The sequence below is a fragment of the Bombina bombina genome, chromosome 3 (genome assembly GCF_027579735.1).
Source record: "Bombina bombina isolate aBomBom1 chromosome 3, aBomBom1.pri, whole genome shotgun sequence".
NCBI classification, from domain to species: domain Eukaryota; kingdom Metazoa; phylum Chordata; class Amphibia; order Anura; family Bombinatoridae; genus Bombina; species Bombina bombina.
Genome location: NC_069501.1, coordinates 147,728,686 through 147,753,662, shown reverse-complemented (window position 1 = coordinate 147,753,662; position 24,977 = coordinate 147,728,686). Strand labels below are relative to the sequence as shown.

Genomic DNA, 24,977 nt, shown 5'->3' with positions numbered 1-24,977 from the left:
AATCAGCCAATAGGATTGAGCTTCAATCCTATTGGCTGATCCAATCAACCAATAGAATTGAGCTTGCATTATATGGGCTGTTACAATCATTTTTTTCTCCTTTAATTAATAGAATCCTATCAGCCAATCGGAATTAAAGGGACGCCATCTTGGATGACATCATTTAAAGGAACCTTCATTCGTCATTAGTCGTCGGAAGAAGAGGATGCTCCATGCTGGATATGTTGAAGATGGAGCCGCTCCGTGTCGGAAGGATGAAGATAGAAGATGCCGTCTGGATGAAGACTTCTGCCCGTCTGGAGGACCACTTCTGCTGGCTTGGATGAAGACTTCTCCCAGCTTCATTGAGGACTTCTTGCCGCTTGAGTGAAGACTTCTCCCGGCTTCGTTGAGGATGGATGTCCGGTCTTAAAAACTGTAAGTGGATCTTCGGGGGTTAGTGTTAGGTTTTTTTAAGGGGTTTTTGGGTGGGTTTAATTTTTAGATTAGGGCTTTTGGGCTGAAAAAGAGCTAAATGCCCTTTTAAGGGCAATGCCCATACAAATGTCCTTTTCAGGGCAATGGGGAGCTTAGGTTTTTTTAGTTAGGATTTTATTTGGGGGGTTGGTTGTGTGGGTGGTGGGTTTTACTGTTGGGGGTTGCTTGTATTTTTTTTTACAGGTAAAAGCTGATTTCTTTGGGGCAATGCCCCGCAAAAGGCCCCTTTAAGGGCTATTGGTAGTTTAGTTTATGCTAGGGTTTTTTTTATTTGGAGGTTTTTTTTATTTTGCTAGGGCTATTAGATTAGGTGTAATTAGTTTAAATATCTGATAATTTCTTTTTTTATTTTGTGTAATTTAGTGTTTGTTTGTTTTTGTAATTTAGGTAATTGTATTTAATTAATTTAATTTATTTAATTTTAGTATAATGTTACATGTTAGTGTAAGACAGGTTAGGTTTTATTTAACAGGTAAATTTGTATTTATTTTAACTAGGTAGTTAGTAAATAGTTAATAACTATTTAGTAACTATTCTACCTAGTTAAAATAAATACAAACTTGTCTGTAAAATAAAAATAAACCCTAAACTAGATACAATGTAACTGTTAGTTATATTGTAGCTAGCCTAGGGTTTATTTTACAGGTAAGTATTTGGTTTTAAATAGGAATTATTTAGTTAATGATAGGAATTTTTATTTAGATTTATTTTAATTATATTTAAGTTAGTGGGTGTTAGGGTTAGACTTAGGTTTAGGGGTTAATAACTTTAGCATAGTGGCGGCGACGTTGAGGGCGTCAAATTAGGGGTTAATAACTGTAATGTAGTTTGCGGCGATGTTAAGGACAGCAGATTAATATTAATAATATTTAACTAGTGTATGCAAGGCGGGAATGCAGCGATTTAGGGGTTTAATATGTTTATTATAGTGGTGGAGATGTCACGAGTGGCAGATTAGGGGTTAATAATTTTATTTTAGTGTTTGCGATGCAGCAGGACCTCGGTTTAGGGGTTAATAGGTAGTTTATGGGTGTTAGTATACTTTTTAGCACTTTAGTTATGAGTTTTATGCTACAGCTTTGTAGCGTAAAACTCATAACTACTGACTTTAGATTGCATTAGGAATATTGCGGGATAGGCTGTGTCGCTCACTTTTTGGCCTCCCAGAAAAAGATTGTAATACCGGCGCTATGGAAGTCCCATTGAAAAAAGACTTTACGCAAATTGCGTAAGTTAATTTGCGGTACGGCCAAAAAAGTGTGCGGTGCACCTAAATATGCTAGACTCGTAATACCAGCGGTTTTGAAAAAGCAGCGTTATGAGCCTTAACGCTGCTTTTTCACTCATACCGCAAAACTCCTAATCTAGCCGTTAGATTTTTACTAAAATAATAAATAATTAATTTCAAAATAACATTTGTTTTTCAGGTAAATTTATGGAACTTTTTTGTACTTATTGTTCTTCTAGTAATATAATAATGTTACCATCGTTTTACTTTAGCTTTGAGATATCAACAGAGAACGTCAAATCATGTACCCAACAGTGAGTTAATGCTATCAAAGACAGTGATTTGAAACTCTGCCTTAAGGCACTTTGCCACGCAACATAATTGCAATCAATCATTGTTGGATTTTTATGGCTTTGATGTTACTAATAAAGATGCACATGGTGGTAAGAGAGTTGATAATTAAACTTAATACTTGGAAGTCACTGAATTTAAATGAAGTGTTGGCTCGTTTCCCATTTCAGTAGATTTTATATAGAGTGTTTCTAGTAATATGTAGTTGTTGAATGGATTTTTTTAAATGAAATAATGGTGTATATAAGTTGTATATCAGTTGTAAAGCAGTACAATTGTTTGGTTACTAAACACTGAGGACACACAATCTCTCCTCACGTTTGTTATATTTTTATTCTTCACACTGTTGGATACTTTTTAAAGGTAATATGATTTTGTTCATATTTTATGGTTTGACTGTAATACCCAATCCCAGCTAATTGGACTCGATGACTAATATTGCATAATGAGAACACTATACCAGAAATGCAAATTAAAAAAATTGGGTTTACAGTAAATGACTGATATCTTCATTATGCTTTAAGAAATCCATAGCAGTCTCCCACACATAAGGAAAAAGAAAATAACAAATTAAACTTTTGTAAAGCATAGACTTTGTCATTTATCATGACATCACAGCACTTATGTGATCCCTCAGTTTTTCCAATAAATTATAATATCATTACAGATGCTGGTGCACTATGGGAAATAAAGAGATTAAAAAAGCAGAGTTATAAACCATAACACAAATAACAGTTTTACAAACAGTTAAAAATGTTCAGGTGGAAAAATCATGGCTGTCTTTCTAAGCTGCAGATCACATGTGATGCAGTAGAGGGTGATGACAGGGCTGGCACAATAATAGGCTCAAGTTGGACCACAGGAAGGAAGTATTTGAGGGGTGGCACATAATATATTCTGGCTATTAGTATTTTTAAAGAGAGTTTGTACTGTAAAATTTACTTCATATTAATTTGTTTACAATGTCTTGTTATCCCAGCTACAGAGTTTAAAAGGTAAGGATTGGCCCATGAAGGGGGAAGAAGGGAGGTGTGGCGTTTCCTACACTACAGAAATTTATTTTTAATGGATAGGGATCGATGGGGCCCTACACAAAGGAAAAAGATCAGCTGAAGGGGGGACCCTACAGTGCAGAAAAAAATGATCTTGAAAGGGGGAGGGGGTCCCCTGCACATTAAAATTATTTTGAATAAATATAAAATAAAAACAATAGCATTTCAGAGGTGTGGTGCATGGCTGCAGTTAGCGACCTCGCAATTGCCAAAAAACAATGCATGTCTGCTGTTTCTGAACAAGGGGTACCCAAGAGGACATTTTAAAACCATTTGACTTATGACTGCAGTAGTTGTGTGTCATTAAAGTTTGGCAGCTAAATAGTGGCATCAAATATACTAAAATGGGCCTAGATCAATACCTTGGGTTGTCTACTTTAAAACTATATATAGTTTTCATAGTTAAATAAAAGGCTATTTCTGTTTAAAGGCACAGTCAACACCAGAATTTTTGTTGTTTACAAAGAAAGATAATCCCTTTATTACCCATTCCCCAGTTTTGCATAACCAACACAGTTATAATAATACACGTTTTACCTCTGTAATTATCTTGTATCTAAGCTTCTGCTGACTGCCCCCTTATTTCGGTTCTTTTGACAGACATGCAGTTTAGCCAATCGGTGCTCACTCCTAGGTCACTTTACGTGCATGAGCTCAATGTTATCTATATGAAACATGTGAACTAATGCCCTCTAGTGGTCAAAATGTATTCAGATTAGAGGCAGTCTTCAAGGTCTAAGAAATTAGCAAATGAACCTCCTAGTTTTAGCTTTCAACTAAGAATACCAAGAGAACAAAGCAAAATTGGTTATAAAAGTAAATTGGGAAGTTGTTTAAAATTGCATGCCCTATTTAAAACATGAAAGTTTTTTTTGGACTTGACTGTCCCTTTAAATGGAGTGATAGCAAAAATGCTAAAAATTCTCCAGTATCTTGGGTGTTTTCTTCGAAAATTCTATGTTGTGAAGTGGTTAATAGTAGTTTTTTGTTTGTTCTTTATTAACAAAGGAGATTGCAGACATAACAAATATATGTCCTCCATCTTAAATACACTTTTTCCGCCATATTAGCCATATTCGTCACCTTTTCAATGGTGATATTTTCCATTGTGAGAAATCTAGAAAATTAGCAGTATGAATCGTTAGAAGTGTTATTACACAGAAATATTTTTTGTTTTAGCAAACTCACAGTCTATTTTGTGTAAACATACTTTAAATACAGTTGCCCAGCCAAGATCTGAGATAACAGGAGATTTTGGCGGACTTTTGCTGAAGCTGCAATCCCTATTATTTCCTAAGTGAGGCACATTGCCACTAGTCAGAAAAGAAACAGTCAGCCCACTTTCTTTTAACCCCTTAGCGACTGAGGGCGTGTCAGGAACGTTCTACAAAAAAATACAATTAAGGACCAAGGACGTGCCTGACACGTCTTCTGGGGTTTCAAGCACTGTAAGCAATTGTGATCGCTTCCAGATGCTTTCAGGGTATTGCAGTGATGCCTCGATGTTGAGGCATCGTGCAATACCCTTTTTTAGGCAATTGAAGCAGAGAGAGCCACTCTGTGGCTCCCTCTGCATCAGCCAGCTTATCGTTGGTGGCGTGGGAGGGATTGAGGGAGGCTGGGTGGGCTGCCCATCACTGGAGAGGCAGGAGGAGGGCAGGAGGGGGTGTCAGAGGGGTGTGAGAGGAGTGGAGGGGGGCGTGAGGGGACAGCTACACACATTTAGTGCCATATAAAGTGACCTGGCGGGTAGGGAAATGAGGGGGGCCATCTACAATACATAAAAAAAAACAAATATATGGCAAAATAGGTACTGGCAGACATTATGGTGGATAATAGGTAGGGGGGAGAATTAGAGAGCTATTTGGGGGGGTCAGGGAGGGATCAGAGGGTGGCATGTTTCAGGTGGGAGACTGATCTCTACACTAAAGCTAAAATAGCCCCTATAATTACCAAAGAGCAATGCCAAAGCCATATATGTCTGCTATTTCTGAACAAAGGGGATCCCAGAGACGCATTTACAACCATTTGAGCCATAATTGCACAAGCTGTTTGTAAATAATTTCAGTGAGAAACCTAAACTTTGTGGAAAAGTTTGTGAAAAAATTATCATTTTTTTTTATTTGATCACATTTGGCGATGAAATGGTGGCATGAAATATACCAAAATTGGCTTAGATCAATAATGTTGGCTGTCTACTAAAAAAAATATATACATGTGAAGGGTTATTCAGGGATTCCTGACAGATATCAGTGTTAATGTAACTATAGCTAATTTTGAAAAAAAAAAATGGTTTGGAAATAGCAAAGTGCTACTTGTATTTATTGCCCTATCACTTGCAAAAAAAGCAAAGAACATGTTAACATTGGGTATTTCTAAACTCAGGACAAAATTTAGAAACTATTTAGCATGGGTGTTTTTTGGTGGTTGTAGATGTGTAACAGATTTTGGGGATCAAAGTTAGAAAAAGTGTGTTTGTTTTTATTTTTTCATCATATTTTATCATTTTTTATAGTAAATTATAAGATATGATAAAACTAAATGTATCTTTAGAAAGTCAATTTAATGGCGAGAAAAACTGTACATAATATGTGTGGGTACAGTAAATGAGCAAGAGGAAAATTACAGCTAAACACAAACACTGCAGAAAATGTAAAAATAGCCCTGGTCCCAAACAGTCTGAAAATTGAAAAGTGCTGTGGTCACTAAGGGGGTAAAACATCACTGGCAAGGCCAAGAAAGGCAATTTCTTGTGGGTCTGATGATGTTTTGATAATAAGGGCCATTTTATCTGCTAGATTACGAGTTCTGCGTTAGCCTTAAAAAGCAGCATTAAGGGGTCCTAACGCTGCTTTTTATCTAACGCTGGTATTACGAGTCAGGCAGGAAAAGGTCTACCGCTCACTTTATTTCCGCGACTCAAGGCTACCGCAGATCCCCTTACGTCAATTGCGTATCCTATGTTTTCAATGGGATTTGCCTAACTCTGGTATTACGAGTCTTGGAAGAAGTGAACTGTAGAGCCTCTACCTCCAAGACTCCAACCGCAAAAAAAAGTCAGTAGTTAAGAGTTTTATGGGCTAATGCCGGAACATAAAGCTCTTAACTACTGTGCTATAAAGTACACTAACACCCATAAACTACCTATGAACCCCTAAACCAAGCCCCCCCACATCACAAACACTATAATACATTTTTTTAACCCATAATCTCCCACTCCAGACACCGCCGCTACCTACATTATACCTATGAACCCCTAATCTGCTGCCCCTAACATCGCCAACACCTATATTATATTTATTACCCCCTAATCTGACCCCCCAACATCGCCGCCACCTACCTACACTTATTAACCCCTAATCTGCCGACCGGACCTCGCCGCCACTATAATAAATGTATTAACCCCTAAACCACCGCACTCCTGCCTCGCAAACACTATAATCAATTTTATTAATCCCTAATCTGCCCTCCCTAACATCGCCACCACCTACCTACAATTATTAACCCCTAATCTCCCACACCCAACGTCGCCGCTACTATAATAAAGTTATTAACCCCTAAACCTAAGTCTAACCCTAACCCTAACACCCCCCTAACTTAAATATTATTTAAATTAAACGAAATAAATTTACTATCATTAAATAAATTAATTATATTTAAAACTAAATACTTACCTATAAAATAAACCCTAAGATAGCTACAGTATAATTAATAATTACATTGTAGCTATTTTAGGATTTATATTTATTTTACAGGAAACTTTGTATTTATTTTAACTAGGTACAATAGCTATTAAATAATGAATAGCTATTTAATTGCTACCTAGTTAAAATAATTACAAAATTACCTGTAAAATAAATCCTAACCTAAGTTACAAATACACCTAACACTACACTATCAATAAATTAATTAAATAAACTACCTACAATTATCTAAACTAAAATACAATTAAAGAAACTAAACTATAGTACAAAAACAAACAAACACTAAATTACAAAAAAAAAAAGAATTACAAGAAGTTTAAACTAATTACACCTAATCTAAGCCCCCTAATAAAATAAAAAAGCCTCCCAAAATAATAAAATGCCCTACCCTATCCTAATTTAAAAAGTAATTAGCTCTTTTACCAGCCCTTAAAAGGGCTTTTTGCTGGGCATTGCCCCAAAGAAATCAGCTCTTTTACCTGTAAATAAAAATACAATCCCCCCCAACATTACAACCTACCACCCACATACCCCTACTCTAAAACCCACCCGATCCCCCCTTAAAATACCTAACACTACCCCCCTTGAAGATCACCTTACCTGGAGCCGTGTTCACCCAGCCGGGCACCGATGGGCCAGAAGTGGACATCCAGAACGGCAGAAGTCTTCATCCGATCGGGGCAGAAGAGGTCCTCCAAGTGGCAGATGTCTTCATCCAAGCGGCATCTTCAATCTTCAATCAACCGGAGCGGAGCCATCTTGAATCCATTCGACACGGAGCCATCCTCTTTGTACGATGTCCTAAGTCCGAATGAAGGTTCCTTTAAATGACGTCATCCAAGATGGCGTCCCTCGAATTCCGATTGGCTGATGTCGGAATTAAGGTATGAAAAATCCGATTGGCTGATGTAATAAATATAATATAGGTGTCGGCGATGTTAGGGGCAGCAGATTAGAGATTTAGAAAGTGTTTCCCCATAGGAAACAATGGGGCTGCGTTAGGAGCTGAACACTGCTTTTTTGCAGGTGTTAGGTTTTTTTCAGCCAGCTCAGCCCCATTGTATCCTATGGGGAAATCGTGCATGAGCACGTTTTAGCCAGCTTACTGCTACCGTAAGCAACGCTGGTATTGAGAGTTGAAGGGAAGCTAAATTTGATCAATGCTCCCTTTTCTGAGGCTAACGCAACCACTCAGACAACTCGTAATACAAGCGTTGTCTTAAGGGTGCGCTAGAAAAAAAGGCTTGTTAGCACCGCGGGTCTTTACTGACAAAACTCGTAATCTAGGCGAATGTAATTTGAGGCCCATCATGTTCTTGTGTGAAACTGCAATCTTCACTTTGACTATGGTTGGGTTTAGATTTTAGTGGATGGAGAATCGAGCTGAAAGGATGTTTTTTTATTATTTGTCCTAGGCAGCACAATGTCTTAAGGCAGCCCTGGGTGAAATAGTATATATGAAGCACATATTATACTTTTATAGATAGGGCAACCAATCACATATATGAATAAAAAAAAGTCTAAACTGCTGCCATGATAATGATGAAATTATGGAACTACACATACAAGCTTGACCCCACCCATCACATTATTATCGCACACTCTACTTCAATAGTACACTACAGTAGAGAAAATACTAACTGGGAGCTCAGGCATTATTCAAAGTCATTATTATTTAGAGTTAGGAAATAGTGACTGAGGATTATTTAATAATGATTTAAAATAAGACAGACATATTGATTAATAGGTATGATGAGAAAGAAAAGTCTGAGTTGGTTAAAAAGAGCTACATGCAATAAAGTCGTCTTGGAGAATAAATCTTACAAACCATTCACCTCAACCAGCACTCAAAGAGCTTTAATGCATCTTGCCCAACAGCATCTTAATGTCATGCATCAGAATTGTATGGTTCCTCGTCAATGCTTTTACAGTAGTGGCATTTGTTTATCTGTAAATCATGAAACATAGAAACATAGAAACATAGATATTGACGGCAGATAAGAGCCATAGGCCCAGCAAGTCTGCCCGACCTTACCTAACAGTATAAACTTATCTAGTTCATAGGATAGCCCTATGCTTGTCCCATGCATTTTTAAAGTCCCCCACAGTGTTTGTTGCTACTACCTCTTGAGGAAGTTTATTCCAGAAAGAGTGATTGATTTATGGAATAAACTTCCTCAAGAGGTAGTAGCAACAAACACTGTGGGGGACTTTAAAAATGCATGGGACAAGCATAGGGCTATCCTACGAACTAGATAAGTTTATACTGTTAGGTAAGGTCGGGCAGACTTGCTGGGCCTATGGCTCTTATCTGCCGTCAATATCTATGTTTCTATGTTTCTATGTTTCATGATTTACAGATAAACAAATGCCACTACTGTAAAAGCATTGACGAGGAACCATACAATTCTGATGCATAATAATAAAAACTAAAGGCTAGATTACGAGTTTTTGTCGGTAAGGCTTGCGGTGTTAACGAGCATTTTTTTCTCACCGCTCACTTAAGACTTACGCTGGGATTACAGGTTTTTTTAAACCCGGCGTTAGCCACAAAAAAGTGAGCGTAGAGCAGAATTTAGCTCCACATCTCACCTCAAAACCAGCGCTGCTTACGGTAGTGGTGAATTGGCTAAACGTCCACGATTTCCCCATAGGAATCAATGGGGCAGAATCGGCTGAAAAAAAACCTAACACCTTCAAAAAAGCAGCGTTCAGCTTCTAACGCAGCCCCATTGATTCCTATGGGAAAATACTTTTTATGTCTACACCTAACACCCTAACATGAACCCCGAGTCTAAACACCCCTAATTTTATACTTATTAACCCCTAATCAGCCGCCCCCGACATCGCCGACAACTGCATTTTATTATTAACCCCTAATCTGCCGCTCTGGACACAGCCGCCACCTACATTATCCCTATGAACCCCTAATCTGCTGTCCCCAACATCGCCGACACCTACTTTTTATTTATTAACCCCTAATCTGCTGCCCCCAATGTCGCCGCCTAACTATACTTATTAACCTCTAATCTGCCGCCGCCAACATTGCCGCCAGTATAATAAAGTTATTAACCCCTAAATCTAAGTCTAACCTTAACCCTAACACCCCCCTAACTTAAATATAATTTAAATACATCTAAATAAAATTACTATCATTCAATAAATTATTCCTATTTAAAACGAAATACTTACCTATAAAATAAACCCTAAGATAGCTACAATATAACTAATAGTTACATTGTATCTAGCTTAGGGTTTATTTTTATTTTACGGGCAACTTTGTATTTATTTTAACTAGGTAGAATAGTTATTAGTTATTAACTATTTAATAACTTCCTATTTAAAATAAATACAAAAGTACCTGTAAAATAAAACCTAATCTATGTTACAATTACACCTAACACTACACTATAATTAAATTAATTCCCTAAACTAACTACAATTAATTACAATTAAATAAAATAAACTAAAGTACGAAAAAAAACAATAAATTACAGAAAATAATAAAATAATTACAAGATTTTTAAAATAATTACACCTAATCTATTCCCCCTAATAAAATAAAAAAGCCCCCCAAAATAATAAAAATCCCTACCCTATACTAAATTACAAATAGCCCTTAAAAGGGCCTTTTGCGGGGCATTGCCCCAAAGTAATCAGCTCTATTACCTGTAAAAAAAAAAAAACAATACCCCCCAACATTAAAACCCACCACCCTACTCTAAAACCCACCCAATCCCCCCTTAATAAAACCTAACACTAACCCCTTGAAGATCACCCTACCTTGAGACGTCTTCACCCAGCCGGGCACAAGTGGTCCTCCAGAGGGGCAGAAGTCTTCATCCGATCCGGGCAGAAGAGGTCCTCCAGAGGGGCAGAAGTCTTCATCCAGGCGGCATCTTCTATCTTCATCCATCCGGAGCAGAGCGGGTCCATCTTCAAGCCATCCGACACGGAGCATCCTCTTCCATCCGACACCAAATGACGGTACCTTTAAGTGACGTTATCCAAGATGGCGTCCCTTCAATTCTGATTGGCTGATAGAATTCTATCAGCCAATCGGAATTAAGGTAGAAAAAATCCTATTGGCTGTTCTAGATTTGCAGTGCATTTCTCTTTATGATGAATGCGAGCTCAATCCTATTGGCTCAGCCAATAGGATTTTTTCTACCTTAATTCCGATTGGCTGATAGAATTCTATAAACAGTTATACTTTATCTGCTGTCTAGCTGCAAGTTGAAGAAGAAAAAAAAAAACAATAGCCAATCAGCATCAGCAGTGTTGAGGTAATGCTTTGCCTTTGCTGTAATCTCATGAGGTTTTAAAAAACTTACTTAAACTGAATAGGAAAATAACATGACTGTGCCTGCACATGACAGATGCACACTTGCTTGCGAGTCCTGAGACAAATATTCTGACTGGCTGCTTAAAGTCTCTTTACAGTTGGGTGTGAATACTTAGGAAATTTGAGGTAAAATATCTTTCTTTTTTACATAGAGATGTTCAGGTGATATTTTCTAGTAAGCTTTTTACAGCAATGTTGCATCACTTTCAAGTACTTCATGTTCATTGACTGATCCTGGAATACCTTTGGTTACTGTAAGATGAAAATAGAAGAAGTAGAGTATTGACACAATACATCATTAATTAGCTAAACATATAATTATCATATTATGGGCAGACCACTTAGAAAATAAATAATGGTAATATGTGCATTGGTACTAAGCTCATATTTCAACTTTCTCAGTATGCACTAAGGAAGTGCATTGATTCAGCAATACTCATTTGCTTCTCAAAAAAGTAATGAGATATTTTAAACTGTGCTTCATACCATCTGAAACATATTTATTTTCTATAGTGGAACATGCTGCAATCTAAAATGGCCTTGTTTTTTTACTAACAAATATCCAAATCATTGCATAACTAGTATTTAACCTAGATTTGCAGTGCATTTCTCTTTATGATGTTTTGTGGGTTAATTGGTCTTGTTGATCTCACAACCACTAAATACGTTACATGTCACAGTAAACATTCTGCTAATTAATATATAATGAAGTAGTTACAAGATATTGTGACAATGATTTCTGTAATACAAGCATTTAATTGAAATAGAGAGGATATTTCATGTGAAAGCGGCCTTGAACTTTGACTCTCAGGATTCAAGCTGTTCATCTGTTGGGCTCAAATGATTTTAAAGGGACATTGTACATTAGATTTTTCTTTGCATAAATGGTTTGTAGATGATCCATTTAAATAGCCTATACAGCTTTTTTTTTCTTGCTTTTTTTAAAAGTATAGTTTTGCTTATTTTTAAATAAAATTGCGCTGATTTTCCGACTCCTAACCCAGCCCCAAAGTTTTAGGAGAATACTGATGTTTAGCTACTCCAGCTTGCTCCTGTTTGTGTAAAGAGTCTTTTCATATGCAAAGGGAGGAGGGGGAGTGTCTGCTTTTTTTGCTATAGAATCACTTTCAGTGGGTGTTCCAGCTAAACTTTTTAACTGGGAGCTTCTAAGTAGGTTTTTAAACTATTTTATACTGGATTTTTAGATCAGTATCTGTGCATATTATTCTTTATAGTAGTGTCTATTTCATGCAGTTAAATTAAAATTAGTGTATACTGTCCCTTTAACTGGAAGAATCAACTTCATATATACAGTATATATATATATATATATATATATATATATATATATATATATATCATAAATGTGATAAACTTTCACTCTTGTGTGAAACATGACATTCTTTCTCAGAATATTATATAATAGTAATATATTAATTAATATATTATATTTGGTGGAAAACTGACAATACAATTGGGCAATAACAAATTATTCCACTGAAGTGAAAATGCAAAGGCAGATACTACAATAGATAATAGATAATATGCAATATTACAGTTCTAGATCTACAAAAACTGACTTTCTTGTAAGAATGTGCTGACAACATTAAAAATGAAACAAATCATCTTTCTGGACATTTGTCAATGATGAATATGAAGTAAAATAGTATTATGTGGGTAGGACTGTTATTTTGCCTGTTTAAATGATAACACATATGATAAATATATAACAGAACATTATTTTCAAAATGTTTCTTTAAAAGGCCCATATATACTGTATATATGAACATAAATTATGTATTTTTCATAAGGCAATATGGCAGCTCTATGTGTGAAGGAAGATGGTCTGGGGTTAAGGCAAATGAGTTGTGGTATGTATTTAGTGGCACAAACGAAATGTCTAATGGAAAAAATTGTCCTTAGTAGTGGTATAGGCCTCCATTTATCAAGGTCTGTCGGACCTGATCCAACAGTGCGGATCAGGTCCGACAGACCTTGCTGAATACGGCGAGAAATACGAGAGCTGCTGGTGCAACGCCGCCCCTGCAGACTTGCTGCCAATGGGCCGCCAGCAGGGGGATGTCAATCAACCCGATCATACTCGATCGGGTTGATTTCCGGCGATGTCTGTCCGCCTGCTCAGAGCAGGCGGACAGGTTATGGAGCAGCGGTCTTTGTGACCGCTGCTTCATAACTGCTGTTTCTGGCGAGCCTGCAGGCTTGCCAGAAACACGAGGCATCAAGCTCCATTCGTATCTAATTTAAAAAAAACATTACAAGTATATAAAAGCAACTAAAAAAAGACGCCTGTTAATATGTGAGACACAAAAGCACACCCACCCACACCCACATATTTTATTAATACACTAATAAAAAGTAGCAATTATATTTGTTATTCTTTTTATATATCTAAAAAAAAGATAAAAGAAAAGATAAACATGGCATTCTTTGTACCAGGTGTTTGTTTAATATCTCTGCATTTAAAGAATAAACACACACATGCAAAAAGGACTATGTGATAAACACACACCTGCTTACACAACCACGTACGAGCGTGTGCGCACCCACACACACATATATTTTATTCTAAAAAAACATATTAGCCAGCACTATAATAAACAGTTCATATCAACCAGTGGTTTAAAAATAGAAAAAAACATTTATTAATACAAAAATGTTATGAAGAATGGAAATTAAACTCTCCCCATACTCAATATATGTAATTGGTCCATGTGTACTCAACGACCAATTTCAAGATAGTTCTCAATCAATGTACACAAACTGCAGTAATCCACAGCTACAATGTTTAGCTTAAATCAGCACTGATATATATATATATATATATATATATATATATATATATATATATATATATGAACTGCAGAAAGTATTTAGAATGAATCTCTTAGTGCTATCAACACTTCTGGTTCCTGGCACTCCCACTATTTTGTCTACATCCACAATTTTGAAAACTATCACTTACTCCTTAGGTTATATAGCAGCAGAGTTCATGCATAACAAAATATGTAGGTAAAACTGTATCTTAATTAAAAATCATTAGTAGAATGTGAAACCAATATCTTTGCAGAACACGAACATCTATAAATTGTTTGTCATTAAATAGATTAGTGCATGCTGTCTGCCAGTATAGTCATTTACTTTATTGGTAGAAAAACTATCACTAATGTAATTAGTTAATTAAATTCTATCCCCAGGTTAATTCATCCTCTTTTCCAGATTACCAAAGACATTAAAAATAAGCAGTTTATTTTCAGAGCAATGTTTACAAATAGATTCATATATTAAAAATCATAATTTAACCCCAACAATAAAGTTAATATAACAAGTTAACAAAGTTAGAGAGATATTTATCTGTACATTTTTTTTGTTTTTAATATTCATATCAATGATATGAGACTGCTCCCTTGAATACACCTAGAAATGAATGACTCATCTTAATAACAAAGCAAAAATTAGGACATTTAAAAAAAAAAAACATTGAACTTGTGTAGTTAATAATAATAATAATAATAATAATAATAATAATATTTTGTGTTATTACATACTCTTCTGTTACACTGATTCACAATATATTTAAAGGAACATAATACTCAAAATTGTACATGAGTGCATTTTACTTATTTAAGTAGAATATTTTTTTAAATATACTTGTGGTAGCAATACTACTTCTAGTAAAGGCCATCACTGTGTTAGGGGCATACTTAAATATGCTGTGCATTTTTCGTGCACCAGTGTTCAAACACAGTGCCTGCTCTGAGATGCACATTAAGTAACTACTGAACTAATAAACACCATAAGCAGCTCATTGAACATGGCCCTGTGTTTGAATATGGGTGTACTGGGAATAAGCAGCATATGTACATATGCATCATAAACAGTGATAGCTCTTACCAAAAGCATTTTACAATTACTGTGCACTACTATCTATTTAAAACTTTAAATGCACTTATGTTAGCATTATGTTCCCTTAAACTGCAATTACCATTTTTATATGTATTGTTTTTAAAACACTTTTAAATCTTTATTCTTTAGATTGGTTAATATGATGTTTTATTATTCCCCATGTTACAGCAATATTCGTTTGAAAAGAGCATATTTATTAATGGAGTAAAACACAAGTAAAAATAACAAGATTCAAAGTGTATTATTTATTACCCATTTCCCAGTTTTGCATAACCAACATAGTTATAATAATATACTTTTAACCTCTGTGATTATCTTGTATCTAAGCCTCTGCAAACTGCCCCTTTTTTCAGTTCTTTTGACAGACTTGCAGTCTAGCCAATCAGTGTCTGCTCACAGATTACTTCACGTGCACAAGCACAGTGTTATCTATATGAAATATGTGAACTACCACCCTCTAGTGGTGAAAAACTGTTAAAATGCAATCTGAAAGAGGTGGGCTTCAAGGTCTAAGAAATTAGCATATGAACCTCCTAGGTTAAGCTTTCAACTAAGAATACCAAGAGAACAAAGCAAAATTGGTGATAAAAGTAAATTGGAAAATTGTTTAAAATTACATGCTCTATCTGAATCATGAAAGTTTATTTTGGCGTAGACTGTCCCTTTAAATGGAGTAAATGAGAAAGCAAAAGCATTATGGTTTAATAGTTATACCTTAATACAAGATTTATTTATTATTAAATAATAGAGATTTGCATTTAGATCCAAATGCAGAAGAAGGCGGCTCGAATGGACTTTCACAGATCTTAGGCTGTTTAACTTTCACAAGAATAAATCCGGTCCTAACGAAGGATCAGAATCCCGATTCCCTATTAAATAATCCAGTTACTGATTCATCTCGTTCAATGTTTTTAAATGTATGTTTTGTAATGTGCAGTAAATTGAAGTAAAGATAAATAGGATTCACACATTCTGGATAAATGCCTTTATATACCAGGGCTTTTGAATATAATTTATTGTTTGAGTTATTATTTTAGATGTTACATAAATAAGAATTTACTTCAGAATAATTTGTTTCTTTTTTTAGGTCAAAAGGTTTGTTATGCAGATTATAAACATCCCTGCTACAAGATTGCTTATTTCCAAGATGTATCAACGAGGGTCGGCTTTCAGGAGGCACGCAAATTTTGTGAAAGTGATGGCGGTGCTCTTTTGAGTATTGAAAGTGAATCCGAACAAAAGCTCATTGAAAGAATGTTACAAGACCTCACAAATTCCGGAGATGGGATTTCTGATGGGGATTTTTGGATTGGACTTTGGAGAAATCTAGAATCAATGAGTTCATCTGGTGCATGTCCAGATCTTTACAAATGGGCTGATGGAAGCACTTCTTCATTTAGGTAGTTTTTTTTAATCTATTTCCTACAAGCATAGGAAACATATAGATTACTTTATAATATCTTAAATACATATTTAACTTCTAACACATATTATAAATTAAAATGCTTTATATAATGCATATGTTGCATAAAATTAGATAGATAGATAGATAGATAGATAGATAGATAGATAGATAGATAGATAGATAGAGAGGCAGACAGGCAGACAGACAGCACTTAAAGAATATTTTCCCTGGAAAAGGACAGCGCCACCATTTCCACAGATTTTCATACAGACAGCTAAGAGAAACCGATGCTGGCTGCGTCCTTTATAAAAGGGAAGTTCTATTTATTTATTTCTATTCACTGCTCACCATTTATTCTGAATCACTAATTTTCTGTTCTGTATAACATATACTATATATATGCATTATTAATAATGGTAGTGTAATTCTGGAACAAAACACATAGTTGAAATATAAGGACATATTAAATAGTAGTGTAGGAAGGAAGTGTATCATTGTTACCGTGAATTCTTAAATCCACCTTTAACAAATAAAACTACACTCTTCATTGCTTGTTTTTATGTTCCATATTAAACCACTGATCCCAATTCACATACATTAACATAACGTTTTTCATTTTAATGTGTGGTTTTATGTTTTTAAAAGCCAAGAAGCCCAGGCACTTCCTAACTTGGTTACAAGAGCTGGCAACTAAATCTCTTTAGCTACTATATCTCTTTGTACAACATATAAAATCAAAATATTGGAGATCAAATCATCATCCAATATTCTACATCATTCTGGAACATTGGAAATAAAATACTTTCAGAACATTGCAGTGCTAATAACCCTATAGCATTGGTCATAATTTGATAACATTAGAAATAATACCATTCAATAACATTGAATATCAAATCATGACATTGTACAGTTGCTAACTAGAACACATAAGATGATAAATGTGTCCGTGGTTCATAATAACCAGTGCTTGTGACTCAGATTTTGAGAGGTTCCATGCATTTGTACAACTAAATACTGCAAGCAATTTACAATGTGACACCTTGTATTTCATGTACAAAAAGAACAGTTTTGTTACAAGTAAGCTGGAGATACTTAATAGGAAACCAGCAAGGATACACAGTAATACATAAAAACAGATATGCTGACTACCAACCTTACAAAGAATATAGTACCAATTTATATCTGTTCTCTGTTAGAAACTGGTATGCTGATGAACCCTCATGCGGGAGTGAAGCTTGTGTCGTAATGTATCATCAGCCTACTGCAAATCCCAGTATTGGGGGACCCTACCTTTATCAATGGAATGATGACAGATGTAATATGAAGCACAATTTCATTTGCAAATATGCTCCAGGTATGTTATCATTTGTAATTCTTTTTTATATGTAAATACAAGAAGTCAATTGAATACAGACATTGGAGTAACTTATATTATTATAATAAGCAGTTAAGTAGGCAATCAAGACATGGACCTCTTTTTCCTGAAGCCTAGGGTCATGAACTGCACATTAGTATAAAAATCCTCTAAGGCTAAAACTGATATTGGGCATATCCATATTTTAAATCTTTTATTTATGTCCAATAGAGGGTACAAAGTGTGAAAATAAATAAGAGCAAAACATACATTTTTCCCGCCGCACAGGGCGTGCTAATAAATAATACGTCACAGAGTTTCCTGCCTCACAGGGCGTAAAGCTAAGTATTGAATTGCAGATAACATATTCCTCCATTGATCAGGTATATCCATATTAAAGGGATACTAAACCCACATTTTTCCTTCATGATTCAGATAGAGCATGCAATTTTAGGCAACTTTCTATTTTACTCCTATTATCAATTTTTCTTTGTTCTCTTGCTATTTTTATTTAAAAAAAAAGCAGGAATCCAAGCTAAGGAGCTGGCCCATATTTGGTTCAGCACCCTGGATAGCGCTTTATACAACCTAATATATCCGTTGAACTTTTTTTAAAAAATAGGGTTTTCCAAACCCGCCCTCTGTGCTCTACTGAGCGGGCCTGGTTTTCCCTCAGAGCGCATCTGGCCAGCTGTCTAGTAACAGCCCGGCCCGACTGCGCCATTACACTCAATGCAACTCGCTCCTGCTCCAGTGTTACTAGACAGCTGGCCAGATGCACTCTGAGGGAAAACCAGGCCCGCTCAGTAGAGCACACCGGATATACTAGGTTGTATAAAGCTAGCACTCATATAATTTTATATAATTCTAACTATGTGCAGAATTATATAACATTATTTTTTAGGTTTAATGGCACTTTAAGTATTTTATGTATCACTCTAGCCTATGGCAGTGTAGCTTGAACTAGAAAGACTATTGTTAAAAATAAATAAATAAAAAGTTAATAGTGCACTATTTTTTATTCAGTATAACCCCATTAACCCACTACTCTAAATTCTAAAACAACAAGAACATTGTCAATGTATTGTTTCAGAAAAGAAAGCAACAAACAGCATTCTAAATTTCAGAAAATAGGTTTTTAATACAGAGAAATAATACATAAATTCCATGTCAGATTATTGGTCTTGAGTACACTTGAAAGGTTACATTCTAATCCCACTCAACTAGTCATTAATGTTATAACCTTTTTAACATGATTCCTTTCCGTAGCTAAGAAAATATCACTTTATAACAGTAACGTTATTTAAAATGTATGTTTGGTTAATGTTCCAACCAATTGTAAAACCATTTAAAGTTCAATTTGTCTGTATCCATTTAGAAAAGTGCATTGCATTTACCAGACAGAGTGCTCTTTGTTGGATACGCTTGCAATCCTTCTCCACAGTTAGCCAGCGCTGATATCACCTTTATACCTTTTGTTATTTTTTTACCTATAAAAGCATTTCACTTACAAAATGCATTAAACATAATTGTTCTTGATATACAAACAGCACATCCAAATAGAGTACAATCAAACATAATTGGTCTATTTTGTACATCACAGCTACATCCTTGATCTGTTTACATCTTTCTTCTTTTTTATTACTTAGTTACATCTTTACAATGCTTTTTTGACCTCAAATACTCATTCTTATGAAACTTCAACCATGTAAATCAATGGTTAATGTATTAAAAAGTGTTTCTTATCCAAATATAGCTAAAGTTTCATATTGCTCTACTGTGAAAGGTACAGTTTAATGTCAAATTAAAAACTTTCAGAGAATAATCATGCAAGTTTTTAAATATTGCAGTGTAAGAGAAATTGTGCAACTATGAAAAAATGTTACTAATTATTCATCCCACACTAGATAGAATAGAAAGATATCCTACTTTATAAGCATGTCATGATGTTTTATGTATGTGTGTGTATATATATATATATATATATATATATATATATATATATATATATAATCCACAAATAGAACCCAGCACTCGCACAACATAGCAACTCCCAGGGTGCCCTTCAAACCATATGCATAGTAAATTCACCACAGAAGGCACTCTCCGGTAATTATAACAATTTTTACTACAAACAAGTAAACGTTTTCGGGTAAACACCCATCCTGAGACATAAAATTACAAGCAATTTACAACCTTATAAGTGCTCCCCACTTCTAACCCACATGTGTGCTGCTCTGCCGCATCCGGAAACTCTGCAGCATCCTACTATCGCTACTGCACATGCGCCAGCAGGGCTATGGAGCACCATCTGGGCCAACAAAAAAAGCAATAATAAATACATAATCAAAAAATGCAAACGGATTATAATCTAGTTATCAAAGTTTGATATACAGACATATATATTATATTGCAGGAGTTAACTAACAATGGTATAATGTTAGTACAGAGGTTTTACATAACTACAATACAAAACTGTAATTACAGCTGTTAGTACTAAAGAAGGATATTCTAAAAATTTTAATTTAGAGCCTGACACCTAACAAATATGTAAACCTATATCCAAAGATCTATAATCACTATAGACTACATGATAATTACTTAAGAACAAGTAAGCTAAATTTATAGGAAACAGTGCAGATCAAAATATGTATTTAGCCCTTTAGGTACTAGAGTATCTAAAATGTATTCAAGTAACCAACAAAAAGAGAATGAGATCACCGGATTAAAAAAAACAGTGTTACTTTATTATTTAAAACACATGGATTACAGGTTAATGCAAATAACCTCAGAGCAGCTAGGTGGGTGTCGGTATCCACGTACCCTATGGCTGACGCGTTTCCGCTTCTGCCATATTCATAGCTATCTGGGTACCTGTGCTTGCTTCTTTTATACATTAAAAGCACTCTCTCATTGGTTAAAACAAAAACACGTAGAAAACTGCACACCTACACCTATATCTAAAAAGTGTATATGCCCATTTAGGAAGACTCTATATTATTAACCCTATATCGGATGTCAAACCCACATAACCTTCCTAATGGGGGAATTTGATCTGTCCCTGCATTTACAATATCACTCCTGTCATAAGACTTTCTGAGTGTAGTGAAAGTTGAAAGGTGGTGTGCAGCATCTTGATATATATCTGGAAACTACAACAAGTTACATTCTACTTGATATGCATTGCATTATTTTATTTTATTTTTGACCTAGTATAAACATCGGGGAGTACCAAGGTGGGGATGATTATTCTTAAACCTCAATATTATCCCTTATTTGGCTCAACTACTAATCTTATTAAATGATTACAGACCATATTTGAGTAGCTGCGTGATGAAACTAGTCAGTAAAAATATAAAATAAAAATTTAATTATTACATTGTCCTGTAATGTGTGTAATATTGGGTCACTTCCTAGATTGGTGTAGAGATACCTTATTCTGGATACTCAGATCAATACCAATAATTTATAAGGTCAAATTCGGAATTAAAACCGTGTTGGACCCTGGTATTGATTCTGTGTATCCAGAACACCTCCATTTTCGAGAGGACATGCTCCCTATCACCTCCCCTCCTGTCTGCCTTGACCCCTTCAATAATGGTCCAAGTGAGAGATTTTGGATTTTTGGCATGTTGTTCCCTAAAATGACTCACCAATGGTGTGGTGAGCTTTCCCTGTTCGATATTGTTAATGTGTTCACAGATCCTGGACCTTACCTCTCGTGTGGTTAGACCTACATATTGAATATCACATATATCACATCTTAAAAGGTATAACGCATAGGTAGACCTACAGTTGTAACAGGCCATGTGTCCAAATGTCTCTCCTGTGTGTGTATTGTTACTCAATACAGCAGACAGTACTACCAAATATGCAACATTTTGCAAAAACATCTTACTATTCTAAAAGCAGATGATGAACTTCTTGTTTCTAAAGGTTGCCGTTTTGCCTACAAAAGGGGTAAAACTCTAGGGAACCACCTAGCTCCCACTCAACTGAAGGACAAAAAGAGAAAGGAGTCCTCCTGGTTAGAGCGTAAAGGAGTTTACAAATGCAGCTATAGGAGCTGCATAGATTGTGAACATGTTGAAGCAGGCAGTGACTTTAAGAGTACACACACAGGAGAAACATTTGAACACAGGGCCTGTTACAAATGTAGGTCTACCTATGCGGTTTACCTTTTAAGATGTGATTTAGGTGATATTCAATATGTAGGTCTAACCACACGAGAGATAAGGTCCAGGATCTGTGAACACATTAACAATATCGAACAGGGAAAGCTCACCACACCATTGGTGAGTCATTTTAGGGAACAAGCCAAAAATCCAAAATCTCTCACTTGGACCATTATTGAAGTGGTCAAGGCAGACAGGAGGGGAGGTGATAGGGAGCATGTCCTCTCAAAAAGGGAGGTGTTCTAGATACACAGACTCAATACCAGGGTCCCAAACGGTTTTAATTCTGAATTTGACATTATAAATCATTGGTATTGATCTGAGTATCCAGAATATGGTATCTCTACACGATCCAGGAAGTGACCCAATATTACACACATTACAGGACAATGTAATAATTAAATTTAGCATTTTTATTTTATATTTTTACTGACTAGTTTCATCACGCAGCTACTCCAATATGGTCTGTAATAATTTAATAAGATTAGTAGGTGAGCCAAATAAGGGATAATATCAAGGTTTAAAAATAATCATCCCCACCTTGGTACTCACCCATGTTTATACTAGGTCAAAAATAAAATAAAATAATACAATGCATATCAAGTAGAATGTAACTTGTTGTAGTTTCCAGATATATATCAAGATGCTGCACACCACCTTTCAACTTTCCCTACACTCAGAAAGTCTTATGACAGGAGTGATATTGTAAATGCAGGGACAGATCAAATTCCCCCATTAGGAAGGTTATGTGGGTTTGACATCCGATATAGGGTTAATAATATAGAGTCTTCCAAAATGGGCATATATACTTTTTAGATATAGGTGTAGGTGTGTAGTTTTCTACGTGTTTTTGTTTTAACCAATGAGAGAGTGCTTTTAATGTATAAAAGAAGCAAGCACAAATACCCAGGTAGCTACGAAAACGGCAGAAGCCAAAACGCATCAGCCATAGGGTACGTGGATACCCACACCCACCTAGCTGCTCTGAGGTTATTTGCCATAACCTGTACTCCATGTGTTTTAATTAATAAAGTAACACTGTTTTTTCAATCCGGTGCTCTCATTCTCTTTTTGTTGATTACTTGAGTTCACCTGGGTTTACAGAGAGCATGGATGAATCAAAACAATGGCAGTTTCCACGGAACTTTCCGGGACACATCGGATGACAAGCCCACCCCTACAATTCACCACTCCCTCCCATCATACATCACACGCCACAAGTCCAGCATCATCGGAGGATCAGTAGCGGTACGTGAGATAAGCTCAGTGGACGTGTTTGGCAGAAGGCGTGCTGAAGGAAGGAACATTTGAACTGGATTCTTACTGATTGCTTCCCCAGGACCGGCACGGACACCTCTACTGACACACGTGAGTGAACATGGTATCACCTGAATTATACTGTACATGACTTGTATATATTTTCTCTGGCTACTGTGGGCTTTTGACACAACAGGGAGGGAGAGTACTTTCATTCCAGTGGTAAGGACATAACATATATATTCCGCAACAAGCACATTGCAATTTTTGCTGAAATATTTTTGTTATATGAGCATACTGGCATATAGTGTGAGAAAAAACAGGTGCTGAAAAACCACTCTTGTTCCTTTTTTAATCTAAAATGTATATCCATTTTGACTCTCTTTGCTGGAGCAGCTTGCTTAATGATATACCTAAGATCAGATACAGTATGACCCAAAGCCAAAAAATGTCGACCCACCGGCTGATCGGCAGTACCAGACCCAAGGGCCATGTGTATCATTAAGGTCCCTGAAAGATCAGTTGTTACATACTGACAACAAACTGAGCTATGCCAATAGAACATGGCTTGGTACAGAGAGGAATGGCTGCTATATGTGTAGGGGATGCGTAACCTGCAGGGGTTTAATGCAGAACAAATTTTTAGTTCACCCCTGTAGAAACAAGCGATATGCTATTAATTATAGAGAAACATGCACTACTACACACATAGTATACATGTTACATTGTCCCTGTGGGAAATGTTATATAGAGAATACCCAGGATGGCATGAGGATAAGGATGGGCAACCACCGGTCAGCCATACGCATGGCCCTTGGGTCTGGTACTGCCGATCAGCCAATTGCTCGACATTTTTTGGCCTTGGGTCATACTGTATCTGTTCTTAGGTATATCATTATTGTTCATATCCCTGCCCCATGAGAGGGGGTGATAGGGGCAAGCTGTTCCTGTAAATAGAGTCAAAATGGATATACATTTTAGATACTCTAGTACCTAAAGGGCTAAACACAAATTTTGATATGCCCTGTTTTCTATGAATTTAGCTTACTAACGGCTAGATTTAGAGTTTTGTCGGTAAGGACCCGCGTAGCTAACGCCGGCTTTTTTTCTGGCCACACCATAAAAATAACTCTGGTATTGAGAGTCCACATAAAGGCTGCGTTAGGCTCCAAAAAAGGAGCGTAGAGCATTTTTAACGCAGCTTCAACTCTCGATACCAGAGTTGCTTACGCAAGCGCCAAGCCTCAAAAATGTGCTCGTGCACGATTCCCCCATAGAAAACAATGGGGCTGTTTGAGCTGAAAAAAAACCTAACACCTGCAAAAAAGCCGCGTTCAGCGCCTAACGCAGCCCCATTGTTTGCTATGCGGAAACACTTCCTACGTCTGCACCTAATAACACTCTAACATGTACCCCGAGTCTAAACACCCCTAACCTTACACTTATTAACCCCTAATCTGCCGCCCCCGCTATCGCTGACCCCTGCATATTATTATTAACCCCTAATCTGCCGCTCCGTAAACCGCCGCTACTTACATTATCCCTATGTACCCCTAATCTGCTGCCCTAACATCGCCGACCCCTATATTATATTTATTAACCCCTAATCTGCCCCCCACAACGTCGCCTCCACCTGCCTACACTTATTAACCCCTAATCTGCCGAGCGGACCTGAGCGCTACTATAATAAAGTTATTAACCCCTA

General features: G+C 36.2%; 1 protein-coding gene across 1 annotated transcript in view; it reads left to right on the top strand.

Moving 5' to 3' along the window:
- The window catches only part of CHODL (chondrolectin), a 229,376-nt gene that overhangs the window by 95,758 nt on the left and 108,641 nt on the right, over nucleotides 1-24,977 (top strand). Inside the window, exons 2-3 of the mRNA XM_053706008.1 lie at nucleotides 16,169-16,481; nucleotides 17,683-17,840. Of these exons, the coding sequence (XP_053561983.1) occupies nucleotides 16,169-16,481; nucleotides 17,683-17,840 (471 nt within the window). The remainder of the gene's footprint in view (nucleotides 1-16,168; nucleotides 16,482-17,682; nucleotides 17,841-24,977) is intronic.